Genomic DNA, 20,484 nt, shown 5'->3' on the forward strand with positions numbered 1-20,484 from the left:
TTAGAAATAGAATTATTTTTAAATCATAATAGAATTAAGGTTTTTTGTGTAACAGAACATTGGCTTAAACAATGTCAGTTGGTAATAAATATTGATAATTATACATTAAAAAGTATATACTTCAGGACATATGCTATTCATGGAGGTTCTCTTATTTTTGTACACAATAGTGTAAAATGTAAAGAACGAACTGACATTGTTAGTCTTTCTGTAGAACGGACCATTGAACTGTCCTGTGTTGAACTGGAGCGTTACATTATTGTTTGCGTTTATAGACCCCCTTCCAGTGACTATAATATGTTTGAGACAGTCATGGAAGAAATATTAAAGCGTTTAAGTAGGAGTAAAAAAAAAGTTATAGTATGTGGTGATTTTAATATTGATATACTTTTACAAACACAAACGGCTACACGAATTGTTAATTTGTTTCAGTCATTTAATCTGTATAAACTTTTTAATGAACCCACACGAATTACACCTACTTCTGCAACCTGTATTGATAATATATACTGCGACTGCTTCTGTTTAGAGAAAAATATTCTCAATACACTCACTTCGGATCACTGTGGCCAGAAAGTAGTTTTTGAATGGGATTGCTTACCTGAATTTAAAAGAATTAATGTTAGGCCTATAAGTAAAAAAGGCATTAATAAATTTAGAGATAATATTAATAAAAACCTGCCCGTACTGAATGATCAATCCTGTAATAATAATCCTTGTGAAATGTTTAAAAATCTTTTCAATTTAGTTCATAATGAATTTGAAAAAATATTTAAAGTTAAATCTTTAAATATTACCAAGGATTTACCATTTAGTAAATGGGCGACACCTAGCATACATAGGTGTAGGATCGTTCTTTATGAGTTATATGGTATGAAGCAATATAATAAAGACCCATCTTTTCTTAGTTATGTTAGAAATTACTCAAAAACTTTTAAAATTGTTTGTTTTACTGCGAAGCGATTGTATATCAGAGATAAAATACGCGAATCGGATAATAAAGTTAAAACAGTTTGGTCTATTATTAATGGTGAAATGGGTAAAAGCAAATCAAGTAATACTATAAAACTTGTAAATAATGACAGGGTTATTGACAAAAGTGCTGATGTTGCTCTTGCTTTTGAAGAATTCTTCAGTAGTGTCCCTGTTACTATTACTAATAGTTTAAATTCGTCTTCAGCACTTGCAGAAACCTTTTTGAGGGACCATGTTGCGGGGTGCAGTACATTATTTGAATTACGACACGTAACTGCTAGTGATATTGTTACTGCCTTTAAGACGCTTAATCTAAAAAATACTTGTGATCTTTGGGGAATGTCCGTAAATTTAGTTAATAATATCATAGAAAATATTGCGAAAAATTTAGCTTTTATATTTAATAAGTGTTGTGACTATGGTACATTTCCTAATTTACTAAAGCTTAGTAAAGTTATACCTCTATTTAAGAAGGGCGATCAAGAAGACTGTAACAATTATAGACCTATCTCTATTTTACCAACATTAAGTAAGGTATTCGAGAAGTTAATATTAAACCAACTGAGTAGTCATTTTGCATCTAATGATTTACTGCACACCAAACAGTTTGGTTTCACAAAGGGGCGCTCAACCACAGATGCTGGGGTTGCACTTCTAACACATATATATAAAGCATGGGAAAACTCAAAAAATGCTCTGGGGATATTTTGTGACCTCTCCAAGGCATTTGACTGCGTTGAACATTGTACTTTGTTACGTAAACTTAATCACTATGGAATTAAAGGAAAAGCACAGAACCTCATAGCGTCATACCTGCATGATAGGATACAGACTGTAGTTGTTAATGGAGAACGTTCTAGCGGTGCGTCAATTAACATTGGTGTTCCACAGGGGTCAATTTTAGGTCCCTTCTTGTTCTTGGTATATATCAATGATCTTCCCTATTATTTGCAGGATAGGTGTGAAATAGTTCTGTTTGCAGATGATACCTCATTAATTTTTAATGTGGATAGGCATGACCCAAATGTTGACGAAGTGAACAGTGCTCTTTTACACATATCTGAATGGTTTAATGCCAATAATTTATTATTAAATGCCAAAAAAACCACTTGTGTTGAATTTCTACTTCCTAACGTAAAAAAGTTGAACAGAGATATTACCTTGAACGGGGAGGTATTGCATCCTACTGAGTCTACTGTATTTCTAGGGTTAACATTGGACGAGAAACTACAGTGGGGAGCCCATGTCAACACCGCTGCAGGTAAGCTCAGTTCAGCTGCATATGCAGTCCGAAAAATAAGGCAACTCACCGATGAAGATACGGCTAGACTGGTTTATTTCAGCTACTTTCATAGCATTATGTCCTATGGAATTCTACTGTGGGGCAGGGCTGCAGATATAGAAACTATATTTATCTTACAGAAAAGAGCCATTCGCTCTATATATAATTTACGTGCTCGGGATTCACTAAGAGATCATTTTAAGAATACTGGTATCCTTACTGTACCATCACAGTATATATTTAATAATATTTTGCATGTACACAAAAGCTCCGACTTACACACAAGAGTAGGAGATAGACACGATTATGACACAAGGAACAGGAATAGAATTGAAATGCCATTTTTCCGATTAGCTAAAGTTAAAAATTCATTTATGGGTCAAGGTATACGCTTTTACAATAGAATTCCTCACAATATTAAAGAGTTTAGTAGTTCTAAATTTAAAACTTATATAAAAAATGTATTAGTTCAGAGAGCGTACTACAGTATTCAGGAATATATGGACGATAAAAACCCATGGAGGGTTGTCGCGTAAAAACCACAAGACAGTTCATTGGCATATTATGTAGTTAGATATAAGTTTCATATATTGTAATATTTACATGATTTTAAAAGAGCAACTATGGAGTTTCTTGCCGATTCTTCTCCATAGATCACTGCTTTCCGAATCGGTGGTAAATGTTAAAATAATTATGTAATGACGATTCGAAAGTGCTACTAAATAGTAGTCTAATTGAATAAATGAATGTTTGAGTTTGAGTTTGAGTTTAAGGATATACAATAAACATACTTTAAAAAATTATACTTACTCATTCTTACTCTTTCTGACAGTCTCTTGAGATCGTGATCGGTGTTTAGCCTCTTCAGTGCTTGCGTGTTTCGACCGCGAGCGGTGTCTACGCTTAGCGCTGTCCCGCGACTTGGACCGTGACCGAACTCTCCCACGGGACGCGGACCTAGAACGTTCTCTAGACCTTTTCTTCGACTTCCCGCGAGATCTTGACCGTCGTCTAGAACGTTCTCTCTCAACTTTTTCCTTCTCTTCCGTTCTCGATCTATCTTTTGACTCTGATCTCGACGACCTACTCGACTTTTTCGACCGTCGTGTAGATCTGTGTTCTCTCTGCACTTCCGATCCTCGTGATGACCTAGACTTTCGCTTTTCCGAATCCCGTTTGCTTTCCCGGTCTTTCTTGGACTTTGATTTTTCCTTTTCTCGCTTTTTACTATTGCTTGATTTTTTCTTTGTGTCTTTTGTTTTGGGCCTATATAATTAGAAAACAAAATTATATTATAATTTAATTTAACATTTAATATAGTTTAAAGTATTAAATAGAACAATATTTTCCCAGAATACTACTTACGTCTGTACATTTTCTGCTGGTGGTGGAAGTCCATCACCGACTGCGTCATTTAAAGCAGAAACCAAATCTTCAACAGGCACATTTGGATCCAATTCTGTTGACACTGATTCTTTTGTTTCCATTACCTAAAACAACAAAGTTTGTCATAAATTTCATGAATTAAAATGGATGTATATTTTTTATGAACTAAGAAATAATACCTCTTCTCCTTTGTGCGTTTTTAGAACGTATGTTTTGCTAGCTGCTAACAGATCTATTTCAGACTTTTTAATAAGTTCCAACTGATGTTTTGATTCTTCTTCCCGCCATTGCGCGAGTTCTTGACTGGCTAATTCTTCAGGTGAAAGTCGCACCTAAAATTAGATAAAACATTAAGATTTTTTTTTTAAGTTTTCCTGTAATATAAAACACCAACAACATCATCAAAAAACATCACGAACTTACCAATTCGCTTGGTTTTAAAACTCGTTCACATATTTTCTCCCACAGGGATAGATTTTTGCGATCTTTAATATTGAACATAAGCGATCGATATTTCGCTTTATATTTCATCCCTACATCGTGGTTGAACAACTCGAAAAGTTCCTCTTCCGTGTCATACGCGTATTGCTGTATTTCTTCTTCACTGAATTTGAATCCATCGCTCTCCGCCATGCGCAAACTGATTTGTTCCTGCAAAGCCTTCCTCACATTTTCTCGTATTTCCTCCTCTGAGTCCATTTTCTTTTTATCATGAGAATCTTTCCGTCTCGATGTCGACGGTGATGCTACGGCGGCCTGCGATGAAATGATTATCGTAAACACGCAAATTTTAACTTGTAATCAGAGAGCAAACAATTCAAGGTTAACGACATTATATAAGGATGTGTTTTAATACTACTTGTAAATTATGCCATAGATTGATAGGAGCTGTTAAATTAAATTAAATGCACCATACATATTTGGTCATTAAATCTGTATAATGTGTGCCCAAACCTTGTTTTGCGAACTATGCAACTAACGAAATTTATTTCGTCTCATTCTTAAAAAAACTGCTTGATTAAAACAACAATAATCTTATTATGTAAAAACAATTACTAATTTTTGATGAAATATGATCAACCTAACAGACTAAACTTAAATCTCAAAACCACAAATAACAACAGTTTGATCACGAATTGTATTAACACAACCCATAATCAACAACTATATTAAATATGTACAAACAATACAGACCTTTATTATTACGTTAACAGATACAATTTTATGCTTAACGTTTTATTCATGTTACGTCATTTCATAGTGTTTGTAAAGGTGATGAGTAATATCAAAGCGCGGAAGTTTTCAGTCGTAAATTCAAGAGATTATAATTCATGGGAGCACATGGTACGAAATATTCCAATTGTTCAATATATTGTAGAATATCTTATCATTGTGGAAGGTGTCAAAATGTAATGTATTTGTATAATGTATTGCCAATTATTTCATTGAATAATACTTGACATATTTAAGAAAAATATTAATTATTTATATATTGAAATCTAATTTTTATGTTAATTATCTTCATTAATAATAAATTAAAGAAAGAACAGATATTTATTAATTAAATATAAATATATGTATGTAACTAGCTTCCACCCGCGACTCCGTCCGCGCGGAAAAATGAAGATTTATTTTTTTCTACGTATTTTTCCGGGATAAAAAGTTTCCTATTTTATGCCCAGGATAGTAAGGTATAATTATACCAAGTTTCATCGAAATCGAACCGTTAGTTTTCACGTGATGCTTGAACATACAGACAGACAGACAGATAGACAAATTTTTTTTTAATCACAACTATTTGGGTTTGGTGTCGATCCAGTAACACCCCCTGCTATTTATTTTTTCAATATTTTCAATGTACAGAATTGACCCTTCTACAGATTTATTATATGTATGTATAGATTATACCCGTCGCGGCCTAAGATGATCCCTATGACAGTTCGTCTTTAGTGATTGCTCGTATGATGGATCGTGTCGATACTTTACTATTTTATAGGCAAAGGCGTGGTTTGCATTCAGCCACGTCGGTAAACATGTTTTTACAAATATTATAAAATGAATTTTTAACGTCTATTATGTAAACGAAACGGTAAGTAAAACGAAAGTTTTCCAAAACATAAAAATGCACCTTATCATTTTCTCGTAATTTTTAACACAGTGTATATTATTTTATCATGAAAATGGAATCCCCCATATAATTTTTCTAAAAAACTTATATTATCATAGGCAAGTAAATTAACGCGAACGGTAATTAATTAATTAACTATGCTGCGATCTTCTGTTCCATTCAATATTGAATGAACTATAGCTTAAGCATGGAAAAATGTGAACTCGTTTCCTTTATCGAAATTTGTTTATCGATACTTTCCGCACTAGTCGATAAATGCCAACGATGTAAGTTTAGAACACAGAACAGTAAGAACATAATAGAAGTGCGATGTGGGCGTGGCCCACGTGTCACTAGTAAGGTAAGGATCACCTAACTCGCTCTCAGTTGTGCGCAGAAAAATATTCGAGTCGGTTGTCAACTGTCAAACCTTATTTCCATATTTATTCACCTAACTCGCTCTCAGTTGTGCGCAGAAAAATATTCGAGTCGGTTGTCAACTGTCAAACCTTATTTCCATATTTATTCATTATTTAGAGCGTGTTGTTCGGTATTAGTGGAAAAATGATAGCAGACGAAATAATATCAGCAATCGAGGCATTTCATACCATCGGTAAGTCTTATTTTAATTTATTTTAAATATATTTTATGTTACAACTTCGCTTGTCATAATTTGTCAAAAATTTATAAAAATATTAAGTCAAAATGAACCTTAATCCATAAGAAATAAGTACTAATATAGATTGAACGGCAAACAAGACTTTCTGGAATATTATTGCAATAAACAAATGAATGTCGGATTAGTGATGCATGTGGCGCATATCGACAGTATCGATACTTTAGAAAAGACAAACATTATAAATATTAAATTTTATTTTATTTTTCCTTAGCTTTCATTTGTCCTATTTATTTATAGATTTTCGAAAGAGGCTAATTTAAAAGAGAAATGGATAATAAATGCAACGTGACGAGTTAACTGGATGCCAAACAGCAATAAGCAGTCTAACAAAGGCCACCGATACATCAAACCTACGGCAGTTCCAAGATTTAAAATAATGCATATTTTCTGTTTGTTTTGTAAATATAGATTTATACTATTCTATTCCGTTTTTTATTTAATAATAATAATATGAAAACACGTACTTAGTAGTAATAAACATACTCCAAAATGTGACACATTATCCTATACTCATATTTTTTTTTTTTTTTTTTTTTTTTTTTTATTGGTAATAGTGAAGCGCTTGACCACAATCTCGCCTGATGTTAAGCTGAGATGTGGTCTAAGATGGAACGCGCTTCCCTAGAAGGTACCTGTTCACTCTACGCTTGAAGACCCCCATATTGTACTCGTCGGGGAACACAGACTCAGGAAGCATGTTCCAGTCCCTCGCTGTTCGGATAAAGAATGTGGAACCGAACCGCTTAGTCCGGGTACATGGAACGTCCACCATATGGCGATGCCTAGAATCTGTGCGCCTCGACGATCGATGGAAGAACGGGGATGGCGGAACGAGATCGTGCAGTTCCGCAGCGCACTCTCCAAAGTGTATCCGATAGAAGACCGATAAGCTGGCCACTCTGCGGCGGTGACCGAGGCTCTGGAGCTTTTTGCCTACTAGGTTATCGTCGTTTATGAGCCTCTTGGCACGCCTCTCTATCGCCTCAAGCGCCTCCAGCTGGTACTTGGCGGAACCGTCCCAGAGGTGAGAGCAGTATTCCATGCACGATCGGACTTGTGCTTGATAAAGGTTGAGCAACTGTCCCGGGCTGAAATACTGTCTCACCTTCGCCAGAATTCCAAGCTTTTTTGAGGCTACTTGGGCTTTAGATTCAATGAAGGAACCAAAGTTCAGAGTGGGCGTTAAGGTGATACCAAGAAGCTCGAGGTGGTTAGTTATCGGCACGGACACACCTTGGAAATTCGGAGTCAGGTGGAATGGACTCCGTTTAGCGGAGAATAGACACGCCTGGGTCTTAGACGCATTGAACTTGACCAGATTGGCATCGCCCCAGTCGGAGACCGCCTGTAAGGACAAGTTCATGCGATCAACCATCGCCTCCCGTAGAGACTGAATTTGTGCCGTACTGGCTCGCGCGCTGGATACATATCTCTCCACAACAGTGCTATCGTCTGCGTACCCATAGATACCGGGTTTCAGCAGATCGTTGATGTGTAGCAGGAAGAGTGTTGCGGAAAGAACTGATCCCTGAGGGACTCCGGCATTTATAGCCATTTGGTCGGACGAGCAGCCGTCGACGACTACCCGAAGCGACCGGTCTCTCAGAAAATCTGAGATCCAGGCGCAGAGACCAGCAGGCAGACCGTAGGATGGAAGCTTGCCAATAAGACTATCATGCCAGACCCTATCGAAGGCCTTTGAGATATCAAGGGAGACAGCAAGTGCTTCACCATGATTCTCGATGGCCTCGCTCCAGATGTAGGTGGCGTACGCTAGAAGATCCCCAGTAGACCGGTTTCGGCGGAACCCGTATTGTCGGTCACTGAGGAGGTCGTTCGCTTCTAGGTGTGCCAGAAGCCGGCTGTTCAGTACACGTTCCATAGTCTTACAGAGTATGGACGTGACTGAAATTGGCCTGTAGTTGGAAGGATCGGCACGACTGCCTTTTTTGGGCACAGGCTGCACGTTGGCAAGTTTCCATGATTTCGGTACTATTCCAGTCGTCAACGAAAGGCGAAAGAGGCGTGTCAAAACAGGAGCAAGTTCAGGCGCACAGGTTTTAAGAACTATGGCTGGAATTCCATCAGGGCCACTGGCTTTATTCACGTCAAGATTCCGCAGCGTTTTAAGAACCTCCGTCTGACGAATGCGAATTTCCGGCATTTTCGCCTCGCATCCAGGTAGACTGGGAGGTTTTGCGCTTGCAGGATCCAGACGAGAATTTTCCGCAAATAGAGTAGCAAATAGGTTCGCTTTCTCTACGGCGGTGTGAGCCAGCGTCCCGTCAGGTTTCAGCAGTGGAGGAAGTGAGGGGCGGCAGAAATTCGATTCAACCGACTTTGCCAGGGACCAAAACGCTTTACTACCGGAGGGGTAAGAAGCCAGTTTGTTCCCTATACGGCTAACGTGGTCAAATCGAGCTTTCCGTAGAGCCTTCTTGCAGGACTTGGCAGCCCGGTTAAAGGCTTTCTTCTTTTCAGATACATCCCTCGCTTTGCGGTGTCGAGCGTCAACCCAAGCCAGATACGCCTCTTGCTTAAGCGCTTCAGCGCGTCTGCAATCGGCTCTGAACCAGGGCTGAGCTTTGCCGGACATGGCTACGTCGGAGAATGGAATAAAGTACTCCATTCCCCGTCGCAACACATCAGTCACAGCATCCGCGCAGGTCGAAGGGTCTACAGAAGAAAAGCAGACCGGCCGCCAAGGATATGATGCAAAAAAGGAACGCATCTCATCCCAATCAGCTGACTTGTATTGCCACACGCGCCGAGAGCCCTTAGGACTGGGATCGGGCGGCGAGTAGACAGATACAGATTTCACCAGACAGTGATCGGAGCTGCCAAGCGGCGAGGAAATCGCTACCGAGTAACGGTCTGGATCTGTTGTCAGCAGAAGGTCCAAGCAATTGGCTGTATGGCTCTCAACATCAGGAACCCGCGTCGCTCCTTGAACCAGCTGGGTGAGATTCAATGCTATAGCAAGTTTACGCATCTCTCTCCCAGCGAGGTCAGTGCACTGGTATGGGTATAGCCACTCCTGGTGGTGGGCATTAAAATCCCCCAGTAACACAAGCTGAGCGGAAGGGTATTTGTGCTGAGCAGCGTCCGCCGCCTCACTTAGGTACTCTGTGAGCCTGATCGTCTCCTGGTCTCCGCTGTGCGCTCGGTAGACACATGCATAGAGAAGTTTCTCTGGGCCTGTGTCCACCAGCATCCATAATACGGAAAAATGGGGGTCTTCAAGATACCGGAGACGCCGACAACAGATGTCGTCTCGGACGTACGCGCACACACCTGACCGAGCTTTAAAATTGTGCTCCAGGGTGTAGCCGGGATAGGATAGGTACGCCAAGTCAGACGGACATCTAATCTGCGTCTCCGTGAGGAACAAGATACAAGGATTGCTAGTCTCTAGGTGGAAGTGGACTGCAGCGAGGTTGGAGTGTAGACCTCTGATGTTAGTGAGGTCTACTTTCAGCGAGAGGGAGTGCTGCCGCTGTACAACTTTATTCTTGTACCTTGCTTTTTTCATATAAATTGAAGAGTGAAGTAGGTGTGAAGACGGCAGTGAATCGAGGCGCTATACTTCTAGACCTGAGACACACACTCAGAAGCTACACTGATGGGGACTAGTCTGGAGACTGCGGGGACGCCCGAGCCCCCCCAAGGATGTCCATAGGGCCCTCTCATCCGGTCGCCAACCGGCACTATGGCGCATCTTGGGATTTTTCGCTAGTTGGCGGGGCAGCCTTTCACATGTGGCTAGCACGCTACTTGGGCCCCCTACTGACTAGCGGTCGGCCAGCGGTGAACCGTGCCTCGGATCCCGCTACCCTCCATGACTAGTCTCCAGGTGCAACAACATAAGTGTGCGTCAAATCGTCCAGGTTGTATAAGCGCAACTGATTCGACCCGCCTTCACATAGGCTACATCAGCTTCATCGTGTCGGAACGCGGACGCTTGGCGACACGGCTTCAGCTGATGGGTGGTCATTATAGCCGCGACGATTGTCTCCCACCATGTCACCTGATTAGCACCACCCAGGGGCCACGTGTAGGGAATCCATACTCCGGGTATACTCCTACGGACGAAGGTGACTCGGCCCCCATATAATAGAAAGAAAAAAAAAATGCACAAAAATATATTTATTGTGAATTATCGATAACAAGGCTGACATCCCTTAGAGCATAGCATCAGGTTAATGTCAAGTTAATGTCATTAATTTAGAGTGACACAAATTTCAACCTTATCTTTATGTGTTGAGGTTCAAAGTTATATGTATTGAAAACCAACGCCCTCTGTTGTGGAATAGCTGAATGTTTTCGAATTTGGAATTTCTGAGCAAAGAGAAACAAAACAGCTAATATACCTAGGGATGTTATACTAAAATAAACCGTAACTTGGTTCGTTAGGGTACATATTGAAATGCTGAATTTATAACCTAAGTCAGTTTTTACTCAAATTAAGCTGTCCAATCAAAGGCATAGTTTACTTGTAGTGTACTGTATAACTATCGGTTTAAATGTGTGGGTTTGGCGACACTGGTTTTCATACAGGTCAATTAAGGAAAGCTGGCATGTTCACAGTACTCACACTTATGCAATTTCACTTACAGTATGTTCAAAAATAAATGCGACTCTAGTTTCATTTTAGACTTGAATTGTAAAATGGGTGCGATGTAGATAAATATATGCAAATATAATTATGAAAGCTCTCATAATTTACCTGTAAAATTATAATTTAAAAGTAAATCAATTGATGAACTTAATTATTTATTCTAAAAATAATCAATTGGATAAAAGTATTAATAATCATTCAATTATCAAATAATAATTAAATTTCAGGTCATAAAAACAATACAAATAACACGTGCGCTCACTCCCAAGTCCCAACACACGGATGGTTGTTTTGATAATTATTTAAATGACGGACGTCTTCTGCAGTTGCGGAGCAGTCTTGTCCTGACTTTGGTCGAGTAAAAATATCTAAGAAATATTATATTTGTACTGAGTACGTAATACCTACCAATACGCGCTAACAAATACGTGTTACATGTTTATTGTATAATTTTCACACTATTGGTTTTAAACTCAAACTCAAACATTTATACAATTAGACTTCTTCTAGAAGCACTTTTGAATCGTCATAACAGTTTAACAGTTTTAACATTTACCACCAATTCAGAAAGCAGTATCTATAGAGAAGAAGAAGAATCTATTTAATCATAATCGTAATCTTCTACTTCACTGAAACTTTCATCGCTCGAAGAACTCGATGTTTCGCCGTCGGAATTTCTTAATGTTATTATAATGAGTCAGTGTAATTATCTACTTTTGGTTCTAATTGAATATATTTTTCCTCATGTTTTCGCGTCTTTCTCCAAACGTCACTAAACATATCCAGACTAATAGCATTTGCTTCCTTTCTAAATAATTCTTCCACAGTTTTCAAGTTAAAGTTCACATTTTGTGATGCTACTTTCCCTTTAATTATGCCCCATAGTAACTCTATTGGGTTGAGTTCTGGATGGTATGGTGGAAGGCGCAATACACTATGTCCATGATCTTTGAGGATTGCATCAAGTAAAAATTGTGTATAGTTTGGCGTATTTTTTTTAAATAATGTCATAAAGAATAGGTATTGTGTTTTATTCTGGATATTCACTCGTCTTTTAATTCTATTAAATATGCTTAGGATATGTCACAACTAAGCGCTCTAAAAGATTTTCCGCAAAATTTAATTACGGATCAACAACTTTACGAACACTTCCAAAGAACACATACCGCAATAAGACATTGGTATTCAATTTTAAGTAAGAACAACCGATATCGTTTGTAAATTAATGTAAATGGTGATAACTCTGTTTATTAATTAGTAATTTGATTTTTGAAAAAAAAAATGCCGATTTTAGTCAAAATTCATATTTTTCTAACAAGATCCTTATCATCCAAATTTCCACCTTGGTGAGAAAAATTGACATTTCTAATGAAAATGAACAAAAAATTAAATGATTTTATTAAATACTGTAAAATAGTCTATAATTCTTCCATTTACTGTATCACAAAATTCTTCATAGATTTTTAGATATTCGTACTACACCAATAACATCACCCTGTATTTATAAACAATTGCAAAATATGACACATACATAGGCCGGGAGATACTGACACAAAATTTCGGGTCATTTGTAACAGAATGGCGGTTCTACAGAGGTCTTATTACGCAATGACAAAAAGAAAAATGATGGTCAGAACGCTGGTACCGGCGGACTAGTCGCGTGGGCGTAAGTCACACTCGTCGGATAAGTAAGACCCCTGTAGACCGCCATCCTGTTACAAATGACCCGAAATTTTGTGTCAGTATCTCCCGGCCTAACATGTGCAATGTGTAAATGTGTTGACGTTCCAGCTCTTCTTAATATACTTATACTAATTATGACATTATAGCACTTCTATTATGTTCTTACTGTTCTGTGGTTTAGAAGGACGTAAACGTAAAGTCAGATTGATATAATTTCTCGTAAATGATAAGAATTGTTATAGTCTGGGATACATCGCCCATTTTTGCGAGTGATTACTATCAAGCTAATTTTCCGTGAGTAGCTTTATTTTGAGGAGACGCCCAATAATTTCCTGTACGGAACTCTCGATTGTGGTAGCTAACAGAGGTAAAACGGATAAAATATGTCGATTCTATGGTTCTCAAATATTTATTACTAACTGATTTTTTTTTGTTCAATCTCAAGATAATTATCTAAATTATTCGAAAAAATATTTGTCCTACAAAATCTATGATTTGATCAAAGAGTCCCCTCTTTCCAATGTGTATCGATAACGAGGTCATCATAAATGATTACTAACCAGCTAATTTTTTTTTTGTTCACTTAGTTAATATTTACACAATTCAACAGACATATTGTCCTACAAATTGCGTGGTACCGGTCCTACGCTAAAAAGTTGTAGTACAGATCCTTGATATAAAAATAATTACTATCAAGCTGAATCTTCGTGAATAGCTTCGTTTCGATGAGTCGCCCAACTATTTCCTATGCGAAAATTCTCAATTGTGGTAGCTAACAGAGGTAGCAATGATACAATATCTCGATTTGATTATTTTCACAAATTTAAAAGAAGTTAGAAAAATAAATAATCGTCAATTTAAATTCAACAAAAAATTGAAAAAAAAATTGTGTTGCTTGGGTTAAACATAAATGAAATTTATGCCAAGCTTGGAGATCAATTATCTTGTTCACTCGCCATATGCCATATTTTTACAGGGAATGATTTCAATCCTGCTTTCTTTCGTAAAGGAAAAAAGAAACCTTTCAGTATTTTAAAGCAAAATGGCTTTTATTCAACTTCTACGAATTAAAAATACAGAATTAACAACAACGAATGAGGTAGTTCAAATTATTGAAGAGTATGTATGCAGAATGTATTCATTAAAAACAAAAAATGATATGAACAAAGGACGGTATGGGTTATTTGAAAAAGGGTATAAATCAAAAAATGACGATGAAAAAATTTTAAAACAAAAAATCGTAGGATGATCTTTCCAGTTTGCCACCAACAAATCAAGAATTGTTGCAACATATTAAACGAACTGTATTCATCTGCAATGTATGGTGTAATGCACACTTGCGGTGCCCCACGGAAAAATTGCCAGAAAATTTTGGATGGACAATAATTGATGGTAAATTTCAATATTATTGGTTTGATGGTCCCCAAAGTCCATCATTTGAAGAATTATCCTCTGACTTACAAGGTACCCTAATAATACTTTTATTATTTAATGATTGATTATTCATTATTATATAATTTACTTAATTTTTTCATGTTATTACAGAGTCAGATATCACGAGTGAGGAAAGTGAAACAGATGAAAATGACAGCGATGTTAGTAGCGAAGATTTATCAGATGAATCTGATGAAGATTAACTTTTATGTTCACAAATTTTTGTACCTGGTTTACTAAAAAATAAAGTTGTTTAAATTTTAAAAAGCTTTTTTCACTGTATCTTATTTTACAAATAGGAAAACGAAAAAATTTCAATTCTTGTCGGACTAGTGATATATACCTGTTTTCTTGTAGGACGTTGTTTCATTTGGGCAGAGAACACACTAACCTATTATGTAATATTTTTGTCCTACAGTTAGTAATGAAAAAAATGGTTTTGTGGTATCAACAATTTCTAAGCGTAGGACCAGGATAACGTTCCACGCAATTTGTAGGACAATATGTCTGTTGAATTGTATAAATATTAACTAAGTGAACAAAAAAAAATTAGCTGGTTAGTAATAATTTATGATGAGCTCTTTATCGATACACATTGGAAAGAGGGGACTCTTTGATCAAACCATAGATTTTGTAGGATAAATATTTTTTCGAATAATTTAGATAATTATCTTGAGATTGAACAAAAAAAAAATCAGTTAGTAATAAATATTTGAGAACCATAGAATCAACATATTTTATCCTTGTTACCTCTGTTAGCTACCACAATCGAGAGTTCCGTACAGGAAATTATTGGGCGTCTCCTCAAAATAAAGCTACTCACGGAAAATTAGCTTGATAGTAATCACTCGCAAAAATGGGCGATGTATCCCAGACTATTATAATTCCAACGGAATATCATTGTAATAGCATAAAGCTACGTAAAAATTAATAAATGCCATTTTTAGACGCCTCGAATACGTTTCTAATTTAATGGTGACGCCATTACAAGTTTGTCTCTTGAGAATAACTGTCAGTGTCATAGGGATCATCTTAGGCCGCGCCGGGTATACAAATTTTAAGTGAGTGTTGTATTTAGAAAGTTATAAAATTTTGTTTAAACATAAGTACATGAAAAACTGTAGAAAGAAAAGTAATTTCTTACCTTATCAATAGATGATTGAGACCTATTCAAAGCTCGACTTTTTCGTGTTTCAGTGCCGCTTCTATTTAATGAAGATTTTGGAGTCTCAGGTTGAGGTTGGGGTTTGGGTGTCACTGGGGTTTTTGGCGTTGGTGTAGGTTTAGGTTCCTCTTTCGGAGTAAGTGGAACTTTCGGTTCTTTTTGTACAAAAGAGAATTTTTGTTGTTCCCGAGGTGAAAGCAGAGATTTTCCTTTTATTTCTTTAGTTTCTGATTGTGGAGTTTTTACAGGCTGCGGTTGTTCCGTATTTTTTCTGGGTATTTTTGCAAAGTTAAGTGTAGTTTGAATTTTATTGCTTTCATTTGATTTTTTACGAGCAATATTTGGTTTTATAGCACTGAGTGTGCCCGGTCTTACTACTTCGAATGTTGGATTCTTTTGCAACCAGCTCTTCAGATTTTCTGCAGTAGGTGCATTTGGTCCCGCTAACAACCTACCTGACTTCCTTTCATAAACAATTACCTGCAATTAAATGAGTTAAGATATGATTTTCATACACAGTTAGACACCGTTTGGTAAAAAATGCTTATAAAATATAGAACATAATGTTTATTATTAGACATCGGATTATATGCACTAACAAAATGCCAAAATATGCATGCAAATATGCACTAAAAAAGGCCGAAATATGCACTAAAAACGGCCGATATGCCTAAAATATGCACAATACAAAATCAAAAAACAGCGAAGTTTTCTTAAAATTAAGTTTTTGTGGCAATATACAATTAAGCTTTTTTAGCAAATTTTCGAGCGCAAATTTGTGACGTTTTTCACCCGCGAGCCCAGTGTTGCCACCTTTCGGGGTAAATCTAGGCCTTTTTTGGAATTCAACCCGTGTTTTAAGTTTTTAGCCACAAAAGGGTAATCTAGCCCTATTTTCAATGGCTCAAAATTTACTTAAATGGAGCCCATTTCGTAATTTTTTGCCATTTTACCATGCCAAAGTAGCGTTTGTTTACTCGCTGAGCGTTCTGATTGGCTAATAAAGGTTTGTCAACCAATTAAAACTCCCGCTACTTAACGAAATATGCACGATTGGAGGAAATAGGCTAAAATAAGGGAATATGCATAAAATTTTTAATGGCCTAAAATATTTTTTTCTCGAATACTTATTAACGTAATATTATAATGAAAAGGATTTTTTTTATTTACTTTTTATTTAAACCCCTAAAATAATATTCAAAAAGTGCAAAATAAGTGAGCGAAATTCAAACTGCCAGAACGCGCCACCACAGGTCGAACGAAATGTGACGTCATTTGACACGACATTGTATGAATCATCACTCCATACTCCATAGTAAACACAAGGTAAACACCCACTGGACGTGTCATGTGACGTCACGCAAAGCGCGCGCACAATGGCGGCGTTTGAACTGCTTACATTTTTTAAAAGTTTTAAATTTCATTTTTAAAAATATCTAGAGTATTTTGAAGCCCATTAATATTTTTTTCTACGTTATAAAATAGTAAACTATTAATTTAAGACAAAAAAGAAAAACATGAATATTCCCCATTAGAGAGTTATATGCATTTATTTATTTTATTTTATTTATTTATCCAATACAATAATACAATTCATTATAACTTAAATTAAACTGGCGCAAACATAATCTCTTTAGAGATTTACCGCGCGCCAGCGCCGTCGACATACAAAATAAAGATACGATAATATTGACAAACAATAATACAACATTATTACATACATTCATTTACAGAACCAACAAAAATATTTCGCAACATCCAAGTACATCCTTTATCCAATGATCGCAGAAAACAACACTCGTGGGTAGAAACAAAAAAGAATGATCTACGTCTTATCGCAACTGCGGTCTGCACTCCGCACCCACAGGGTGTTGATTTTCGTTTACAGTTAATTAGTTTATAAATTGAATGAAATTTTCTACACAATTATAATACGTCAGTAGATAATGTATGTGTGTATTTATGTATATATATACACATATACACACACACATTATGGCGTTAGTCTATATTATACATAATTTTTAAACATGTTCGTAATTATGAATATTTATCAATAATTAATTTTTCATAGTAGTTTTTTAGTTTTATTTTAATATTTTTATTTGTTAGTGTATCCTTGAGTGTTTTAGGTAGTCTATTTATTAAGTTAGGAATTACGTAGTTCAAAGTTCTCTTTCCATAAAGGTTATTATAGCTTGGTAACTGTAGAACTGAGAGGTCCGCCCTACGAACTGAATAATAAGAGTGTTTTATTTTGATGATATTATCTGTAAAAAAGTGTTCTTTTAATAACACTAATTCAACTTGTTCGTGAATAGGTAATATTTTTAGAAAAGAGAATAATTTACTATAGTCGTCATTGTAAGTTGTTTTTAGATTACTTGGCACAATTACTTTTAGGATACGTAGCTGTAGTGAAAAAATACTGTCGAGATGTGTTTTGTATGTTCTCCCATAGCTTGATAGTCCGTATAGTAGATATTATAGACTCCACCAGAGCTTTATAAAGTAACAGTAGCGTTTTGTATGGCACTTTGTATTTGATTAGAGAGAATTTAGCTAATATGGCTCTTAGCTTATCACAAACGTGGTTTATGTGAGCTTTCCAATTTAATCGATCGTCAATGATTAAGCCAAGATATGTGTGATTGCTAACGAGACCTATAGCGTCACATGAGCAAACATGTATAGCGTCGCATTTTTTGGAATGTAGGCAACTATGATTATGAGCTATTAATTTTGGTGAAATTGCACTGCGGTTATGACTTGAACTAACGTACATTAATTTTGTTTTGCAAGCATTGAGTACTAATCCTGCGTCGTGGGACCACCTAATGAGAGTATCAAAATCACTTTGAAGTTTTGTTAGAGCCTCATCTACACTATTACCAGTTGAAACTAGGCACGTATCATCAGCAAACTGATAGATCTCGCACTGTTTTAGTGCATTGGAGAGGCTGTTTACATATGTTAGATAGTGCAGCGGTCCGAGGACCGAGCCCTGTGCCGTGCCTTCCGTAACGTGTACTGGGTAGCTGTCAGCATTGAGGACTCGAACTTGATATGATCTATCTTGGAGATAATTCTCACACCATGTCAAGAGACTTCCTCTAATACCGCTATCATTTAGATTTTTTATCAGTGTGCTGTGCCTTAAGGTGTCAAACGCCTTACTATAGTCAATAAATACGATTAGGACATGCTTTTTACTGTCAAGGTGTTTATAAAGACTATCTGTAAAGGTGGAAAGCAGCTGTGTTGTATTTTTATGCGGTTGAAATCCGTATTGATTTTTTGTTAATATGTTGTTGCGTTCATAAAAACTGTAAATTTGGCTACTAATATACTTTTCTATTATTTTGTCAATAGTAGGTAATATGGTTATTGGTCTATATTTGTCATAATCGTTTCTGTTACCATTTTTATGAATTGGACGAACAATGCCTTTTTTAAGTTCTGTCGGATATTTACCACTTATGATGCTGGTGTTTATTAAATTTGCCAAGGTATTTTTTATTTTCTCACAAAGTAATTTGACGTCAATTGCTCTTATTCTATCCAACCCAGGAGCTTTGTTGCTATTTAATGCTCTAATTATTTTGGCCACTGAATTGGCGTCGGCTCTCTTAAATCGCATGCTTACATTTGCCGAGTGTTCATAGCATGTTTTATCAAGCAATGGTTCTACACATTTCGGGATTATTTGTTTGACACTGTTGTGAAAAGTTGAGGCAAAATTATTTGCAATATCGTTACTTGTTGTTCCTTTCTTAATAAATGCATTACGCAGTATTGAATCAATAGAAGATTTTATTCTACCAGTGAGTTTGTTAAGTATCTCCCACAGCTTTTTTGAATTATTCTTGTTTGAAATGATATTATATTTTGTGTATTTATTTTTTGTTTTATTAATTAATGAATTTACATAATTTCTATATTTATTATATTTTTGTTTAATAATATAATTATTTGTGTTTTTAGTCCACTGTATAAATAGTTTGTCTCTAGTTTCACAAGCTTGTATAACCTTCTTATTAATCCACTCGTTATTATTTCGTTCTTTATTATTAGTCTTAATTTTAATAGTAAATTCACATTTTTCATAGCTGTTTTTAAATTGATCGTGTATATAGTTATATATATTAATTGGACATGTCATATTGTCCGTACATGTCCAATCTATTTGTTCTAGTAATGTATTTAATTTTTTATTATCTATCATAGTTTTATATTTTGTATCATCCTGTGTACAATCCCCGACGCAAGCGAGCATTACGGCCCGGTGATCCGCTAGTGTCGTACCGATCGCTGCTGTGAATAGATCTTTTGCGTGTGATCGAGTGTAGATGTGATCTATGCATGATTTACTTATTTTATTATTATATGTTTCGATTCTAGTGTAAGCTGTGATCCCACACAAAAGGCCTAGACCATGCATTGTATTATTATATTTATGTTTTATAGGAGTGTCTGATTGCAGATCTATGTTAATATCACCCAGTATATGAAGATCAGTTTTTATAGGGCACTTATTCATTATTAGTCTGTTAAGTTCATCGATAAATAAGTGTTTATTAGTGTTAGGGGGACGATATATTGCACAAATGTTTGTATTATAGTTTGTGTGAGTGGTTATTGTGAATAATACGTTTTCGAAATAATTTGTGTTTACATTGTGTACGTAACATGTATGTTTATTACTTACATATACAATAATACCCCCACCCCTTTTACATTTTCTTAGAGACGTATACATTTGATAGCCGTTTAAGTGATATAACGACGATTAAGAATCAATAGTGTCTAACTCAATAAAGTTAACTTTACAGGAGATAAAAAAAACATTTCTCGGCTTTGAATAGAAAGATACTTGAAATGTTTATATATGTAAAAATAGAAAAAATAGGCTGAAATGCGATATATATCCTAGCATTAGGTTAAGATAAGCCAATTTACAATTAACGTGAGTTAGGTGGTATTGGTTTTATTAGTGTAAATATTTTTTAAATAAGTAGTAGTTAGCCGTTTTTTAAATAAAACAACACAATGAAAAAATCATATTTTTTAATAATGATCACAATGCAATGGAAGATGAAATATTATATTCGAAATAAGCAAAAAAACTTTAAAATAACTCAAAATGACTTCTAAA

At 36.0% G+C, this 20,484-nt stretch overlaps 1 protein-coding gene and 1 long non-coding RNA gene across 2 annotated transcripts in view; one reads left to right on the plus strand and one right to left on the minus strand.

Moving 5' to 3' along the window:
• LOC123706412 (death-inducer obliterator 1) overlaps nucleotides 1-20,484 on the minus strand; it is a 34,212-nt gene that overhangs the window by 5,318 nt on the left and 8,410 nt on the right. Inside the window, exons 6-10 of the mRNA XM_045655683.1 lie at nucleotides 15,309-15,809; nucleotides 4,067-4,399; nucleotides 3,823-3,975; nucleotides 3,623-3,747; nucleotides 3,068-3,523 (exon numbers count right to left, since the gene is read on the minus strand). Coding sequence (XP_045511639.1) covers nucleotides 3,068-3,523; nucleotides 3,623-3,747; nucleotides 3,823-3,975; nucleotides 4,067-4,399; nucleotides 15,309-15,809 — 1,568 coding nt within the window. The remainder of the gene's footprint in view (nucleotides 1-3,067; nucleotides 3,524-3,622; nucleotides 3,748-3,822; nucleotides 3,976-4,066; nucleotides 4,400-15,308; nucleotides 15,810-20,484) is intronic.
• LOC123706446 lies at nucleotides 19,450-19,993 on the plus strand. Its single transcript, XR_006753402.1, has 2 exons — nucleotides 19,450-19,680; nucleotides 19,797-19,993. It is a non-coding gene; the product is annotated as an uncharacterized LOC123706446 (long non-coding RNA).

The sequence above is a fragment of the Colias croceus genome, chromosome 1 (genome assembly GCF_905220415.1).
Source record: "Colias croceus chromosome 1, ilColCroc2.1".
In the NCBI taxonomy this organism is placed as follows: domain Eukaryota; kingdom Metazoa; phylum Arthropoda; class Insecta; order Lepidoptera; family Pieridae; genus Colias; species Colias croceus.